A 7,060-nucleotide genomic window follows, 5' to 3' on the forward strand; every position below is an offset into this window, starting at 1 on the left:
AAACTTTTGAAAAAATTTAAACTAAACTAGTGAGCAGCGCTGTGCGAACAGTAGTTGTAAAACTTTTTTATTCTCTGACGCGTTTCGTCTAACTGTCGTAAACTTCTTCAGGGAGTTTTACAAGTCAACACTAAACGCCTATATTTATAAGCCATTGTTAGCAGCCATTGCGGGGGCCAATGACCATAAAGGCTTGGCTGGACCAACGAGGTACTTCGACATGATTCAGTGGGAGAGCCACTGGAACTGGTTTGACTGGTAGACGATTTTTTGGTTTGGTTTGTTTTTTTCCTTTTTTAGGTCTTGTGGAGTTGTTATAAATTACCAAGCAAAATTAATCCGCGTTTTTCCGTACGGGCCTGAATTTTTTTTTCCAGGTCTTATTTCAACTACTCGTTCAATAGTGTTCATAGTTGCGAGGATCGCTTATATCCGTTTCCTCACCGCAGTGCACATATATGATTTTAATATATTTCCAGTCATCAACGCATAATATTTATGTACATGTAAAAGAATGTGAACTGATGTTATCTTGGTACATGTAAAAAGTTTTCTCGGTTGAATAACTGGAATAACAATGCAAACATGAGATAACGATAGTTTCGGATATCCGGCTATCGATAGACTTTGGATTTTATTCATCGTGAGAGACTCATAATTTTATTTGTCTCGGGCTCCCTTGTTGGCAAGGTCTATAGCTAACTTGAAGTTACATACGGCGAAGGTTTCAGATCTTTAGATTAATAACGTTTTTTACACATTTGTAAAAAAAAGGCAGCACTTTTTCAAACACGTGCTTACTCCCAAAGTTTTTAATCGTTATGTATGTAGCTGTTTAAGGCATATTTTTTTCATGAACGATTTAATAAAAAGAACCGAGGATTCTCTGCCTTCAAGTTACCAGACAACTAGAGCTAAAAGCCATTAGACTGAGAAGATGTCTATATACGCCATGTTCGATCCTAAAGTTTGAAAGTTTCAAGTTCCAAAAACCTCGTAGTCCGTGACAGAAAAATATTTGCTTCCTGTTAAAGGCAAGTCAGTGTCAGAAAGGAAATTGAACGAGCGAGAGAGGTTACTGTAATTAGAATTGGTCTCGTTCGCATTTCTTGATATGTGAAGGTTGCACCAGCCACCGAATGTCGGTCCACAATTGTTGTTGCAGAAAATGGCGTTTTCTCTGCTCTTGATTTCAGCAATTTTGATTGGTCCCAAACCGTATGGATTTACCAAGCTGAACAGAAATGACTCACGACAAGGCACCCAGCGACATTGACCTATAGGAAAGGAATGAAAATAGTTTGACATTTTTAAGGGCATACCAAGATATGGTCTTACATGAGGTAGTATCTCCCTATTTTTTTTTTAACCCTTTGACCCCTAAGAGACACTAGCATCTAATTTCTCCCCACAGTATCACCACTGAATCAAACATTATGGTCATGAGAATGAAGGAAATGATCACCAACTAAATAAGTTCTTGATTGTTTGACAAATTCTCTTTGTCAGCACCTTAGGAAATGTTCAGAGAGCAGTATGGAGAATATACATACTGATGTTAGAGTGTAAAGGTTATGCATAAGTGAAATTCTTGTAAATAAAACACCCAGGCTTACCCTCAAATTCTGCTCTTGTTGTCAGACAAGACCTTCCTTGAAAATTCTGAAAACACTTCTGACTAAAAGCTCACACTGATCTACAAGATTAGTTTTTACTCACCCTCTTTGGTCTTTTTTAATTCGAAAGCCGAAGAAAAAATGTTAAAACTGATCAACTGCATGATTTCATTTTTGATGCTTTTACTCTTCGAAACTCCGTTTGATTATTGAATGACAAAATAATTTCCACTGTTAGAGGTTTTCACACGTTTCTCAACGCTTGAAGTAAGCTGCCTGCATGTACATGTTTGAGGGTCTCAGTGGGGTGATAGCTTTTACCGTTAACGGTTTACATTTTGGACAATTTACAGCTAACAATTAACCTATTTCCATTGTGTTCACCAGAAAAAAAATTTATGTTTAACTTTTTTATTTTTTTTTACAACTAATGGATAAAATTTGTCAATTTTACACCAAACGGCTAAATTTGTTGGCAGTTTTACGGCTAACGGTTCAAAATTCCCGTTGAAAACATCATGTTTAATCTAAAAGTATTATTTATTCTTCCGAACTGATATCTAGCTTGTTTTCTGGTTTATGGTTACGATTTCGTTGGCTTTGTTTCTCGAAACTAAGCTGAAGATGAAGTTGTCCCTTACGTATACAAAACCTTCTCTGTGAACTTACTTGTCCACGAAATCTCTGTAAAGCCTCCAAATATGTTATCTCCACTCTTAACAATGGTAACCGTAGGTCCTTTGTTATCACATTTTGAATGAAAGGCTTGAGCTGTGAAGCCATCTCGCGAAGCTCGGAATAGGAGATGCCATTCAGCTCCTTGATCAGGAAGCCAGCGTTTCAGTAATTTACGATGATCTTCTCCTCTCACAATTTCCGACTCTTGGAATGATACTTTGGATTTCAATTCATCCATTAAGCCCTGAATTTGATAAAAGTTTGCTTCTGCCTCAAGCTCTCCGAGATTGGCTGCATTCGCCGGCAAAGTCAGTTTTCCAATGCGAAGATAATTGAGTATAACCTGGAAGTGAGTTCCATCTCGGTCGATAAAGAACGCACCGTCCTCAGAGGGTCTCATTTCAAATTTTCCAGAGAACATGGCTGCCAACATTGAGTTTGGATCTTTTTTAAGCGTTTGGAGGCTTGTTGTGAAGTGTTGGCCACCGACGTTGAGCTTTACGGTAGGGAAAAAAGGAGGAAGCTGTTTCTGGTTTGCCATAATGTTGGGTTTACTCAGCAGGTGTAGTCTACGTTCGTCGTCAGAGAACTGAGTACTTCCAGTGGTTTCGCACCTTAAAGATGAAAATGATCCTATTTATCTAAAATTCATAAGAGTCGTTGTTCTTTTAACTCGCTTCAGGTCTCATTTTCACGCCGCAATTCATATCGCTATTAAGAATCGATGAGTTACGTTAACTCCCAAGCTTGTTTATAATATAAGACTTGGATGTCGATAGTTTTCAAAATCTAGTCTTGTTTAGCATATTTCCGTTTTTTAAGCTCCAATAGCTCTATCTCGATCGACAAACACGAAAAACATAGAAAGAAAGCTTTATAAACGAATTGCGATTTAAAGACCCCAATTTATCATTCTACCGCAAAAATTTTGGCGGCTACTGAGAGTGCATATATTCTCGAAGTGGACAGAGAGTACCTGATCAACCCAACAGTATTAGTACCGTGAGTACAAAAAAAATTCTTGACACTCTAGAATATGGCTCGAAACATTATCAAATTAAAAGGACAATCCATTAATCTTACTGTTTGTCTTTCATTTGTCAACAGGAAACTTCCCTTTTCAATTTCGGCGTGAAGTTAAAACTGTATTCAGTATGGTTGCAAGTATTTCTTGTGAGAAAACTTACGGGTTACTGGCTCTTTGCGTCATGATCAAACAAGGTCATCAAGGTTGTTTATACAAACCGGCAATTTGAAAGCAAGTACGTGACTGTTCGGTTGGCTGAAATCTCATAACAATGACTGGCAATCAATTTAGACTGTATCTGCTCGTAGGTTATTATTTTAATTTGTAGTTTGATAGGCTGCTGGCATTAGTTTTTTCCCTTTGGCGCACACGTGTCTGAACAAATCAGTGCGTGATTTCCGCCGGATACATTTCAATCTGTTCTTATAGACAGAGTCTCCATCTGAAATGTTTAAATCTGCTCTAAACAGATTACGCAAAGTTTTTGAGTAACTTAGCCATAGACATTAAACGTGGCTTTTGTCAACCAAAAGTTTTCCCTCGAGAAAAAAATTTTCCCTCGGGTTGAAAATGTTTTAAAACAATTGGCTCATACGTCAGCTGTGCGTACATCGAGATATGAAGCACTTGGAAAGTTTGGAGAGCACTCAAGAAGCTAGAGTTGCTCTCGGCACGCACGCTGACATATGAACCAATTGTTATGTGTGATATTACTGAATTTTGGCAATAACTTTGGTAGCCACTCAGCGTGTCTGGAGGATAAGTGTGGTCGCAGAACTGCCTTCGCTGTGATTGCTGCGGCCCTTTGCAAAGGCGAACAAAGATTACACATAAAACAGCAACTTGTTTATTCAGAGAGTCGTAACACTCGTATATTTCCATCCAAATGCATTCGCATAATCACATTAATCTATTGAGGTGAGACGAGGCGAGATGAGATAACGAAAACTAGGAAAACAGAAAGGCAAAACCTAGAATTACAATAGGCCGAGTGCTGTAACTATCAAAGCAGAAATCACAGGAAACAAATGATTATGAAATCAACAGAAAACTTGCTTCTGTGTCCTTTCAACCTTGGGAAACATCTTCTAATCCTTTTATCCGTAACAATGACCATAAAGCCGTAAAAACCGTAAAACCGTAAATAAACTGTAAGACTAGAAATCTACCACGAAAACGTTCACTGAACGAATCGAGCTAGCGTGGTCCACCAGACCTAGCATTCGGTTACGCATAATTCATTAGGTTAGGTTTCAGTTGTTTTGGTAAATGAAAGACCCCTTATGGATAAGGTCCCCGAGGCTTTTTAAAGTAAGGAAACAATGCCGGCTTTGAACGGTGGTGTTTTCAAGCGAATCCTTTGTGTGTATGTATATGAGTTTGCGATATTTAGACAGACTCAGTACAGCTCAGCGCTGGTTTAAATGGGGGCCTGCATGGGTAAACAGGGACAAGGCAAGACCACAACACCGGGAACGTTATTTCCTACTCTATGCGAGGAGTGTGTGGGTTGTTTAACGTCCCTTGCTAACCAGTACAGAGAAGAGACAGGAGACGGAGCCTACGGGTTACGTCCTTATCTGAGAAGACTAGAATGTCCAACCCCATTTGCCGATGTCAAAGCAAAGGCAGCACATTCTCCTCGGTTATTTTAAGACCCTAAGTGTTGGTCCGGTTTGAGGCTTGAACCTCTGACTTCCTCCCGGAGGTTACTCCGGCGTTCCCCGGCCACAGCATGAGCTACATGAGCTAAACAAGCGCGGTTTATTCTTGACGCGGGAATTACCGTAATTTCCGGTCGTTTACCCGCACGGCCGATTACCCGCACCGGCCGATTATTGCATACGGCGAAAAAAAAAGGCAACAGATTACCCGCTCTGGTGGATAACCCGCACGTTGTTATTCAACTTTTTGGTGGCGAAAACGTGACATTAAGGTGATACATTTCAGTCTTTTAAAAGTTGTCTGATCCAACTTTCGAAAACTTGAAAGCGTCTTTGTCGAGTTTAAAGGTCAAAGAAATTCAGACGCGTGCACAATTCTGTGTCAATATTAGCATGTACTTTATTGATAAGATTATACAGTAAAAACACTAGCGGCCCATGCCCAAATCTCAACGTTTCATACTTGACAGAATGCGAATTTGTGGCCACATTTTGTGCGAGCGATCGTTCAGCGCTATGTTGATTTGTTGAAAAAAAGCTGGGAGAGTATTAAAACTTGAATTATAAAGTACTGTCGGCGATTTCTGAAAAAATCGATATCTCCGGTTCTATTGGGCCTAACAAGTCCCTTAAAACGGGAAAATTCTCTTTAGCTCAAGCTAGTGTTAAATGGAAATTTTTGACTGATGCGCCGGATATCTATGGATAATTTTTGTCACCATCAAGGTTTTGTTTTCACGCGTGCTGATAATAATTTGTTCGTCGCGCAACTAATTATGCGTGAAATAAACTCGAGTCGGCATCATGTTTTCGTGCCGCTTTGCGGCACTATTAACACAATAAAATTTACTTGAGAGGTGGAAACGCATGTTGGTGATATTTTTTTTCAATTCAACTACCACTGGATTTTAAAATTGTCACATAACCCACACCTCCCTATCACCCGCAGTGGCGCGCGTTTAATGCAAAATCATCAGATTACCCGCGGGTAAACGACCGGAAATTGCAGTAGTAGCGGAATCACCGGAAGAAATCATGATTTCGAAATCTCAGTTTTCGTTGCGTGTTTCCAAACTTAATTTTTTCTTGTTAAAAAGGTGCCTTCTGAGAGCCCTCGCGGTCAATGAGTTATAACCTGCACTTGTTAGCATTTAGATTTTCTGTTTGCATCTATATCGTGTGTTGTTTTCAGTACCTTTTTCAATTCTAACCGTTCATCAGCCAGTGATAAGATGTAGAGAAACGAAAAACAGAAAAACAGACAAACAAACAAACAAACAAACAAAACAGTTACTGAAATTAGTTCCATAGAAATCATACACGTCGAGAATACGTTCTGGTTCAAGTTGTTTAAATTGTTTTTAAGACGTTTAAAGAATCTAAAATTCAGTTCAGCTTTTTCAATTCAGCGGTGAGGTTCGACCTCTTCTCCATCATTGTTGCAATTAAAAAAAATAAAAAAACGCGTTGAAATCTTGTGCGTTTGTGTAATTGTCATACTCGTTAAGTAAAACGGCAAAAAAAAAATTCATTAAAACCTGAAACTAAGTGAAACTAAAGCCTGACAAAAATTCAGTACAGGATTTAAATCCATGACCTCTGCGATACTGCTAGCGGTGCTCTACCAACTGGGAGCTGGTCATTATGTTGGTTCCAAATAAACCCGTGAAGTGATGAATAAATAACTGTGAGAAGGATTCAGGAAGTCACTAACTTATGATATCGATATCAATGTGCTTAATGCGAGGTCGAAAAATATCGGTTTAAGCAACTTCTATGAAAAGAAAAATAATAAAAAAATGAAACCATGTTTAACAAAACAGCTTTGAGACATCTTTAGACTTAGGTGTGACTCAGTTCGTGTTTGTCACGCAACCTTGCAAAACGGGAGGATAAAAGTAACGTTAATACAGAAACAGTGTTCCAAAACCGAAAATAAAACCAGAAAGGCAAATCCAGCTATTTGACTGAGTAGATATACTATTTTCGTCCCGGAGATTTTGTTTGTTTTTATTTTTATCGATCAATACTCTGAAAATAGTTCGCTTGCGTGTCTTGTAATTCAGGCACGTGTT

At 38.8% G+C, this 7,060-nt stretch overlaps 1 protein-coding gene across 1 annotated transcript; it reads right to left on the bottom strand.

Moving 5' to 3' along the window:
- Positions 1-24: 24 nt before the first annotated feature.
- Positions 25-3,585, bottom strand: LOC131775178 (uncharacterized). The gene is made up of 3 exons (XM_059091268.2): positions 3,378-3,585; positions 2,286-2,908; positions 25-1,277 (listed from the first exon to the last, which is right to left on the bottom strand). Exons 1-3 carry the CDS (start codon positions 3,389-3,391, stop codon positions 979-981), a joined length of 936 nt encoding a protein of 311 aa, XP_058947251.2. The 5' UTR covers positions 3,392-3,585; the 3' UTR covers positions 25-978.
- Positions 3,586-7,060: the final 3,475 nt, after the last annotated feature.

This window comes from Pocillopora verrucosa, chromosome 7, assembly GCF_036669915.1.
Source record: "Pocillopora verrucosa isolate sample1 chromosome 7, ASM3666991v2, whole genome shotgun sequence".
Classification (NCBI taxonomy): domain Eukaryota; kingdom Metazoa; phylum Cnidaria; class Anthozoa; order Scleractinia; family Pocilloporidae; genus Pocillopora; species Pocillopora verrucosa.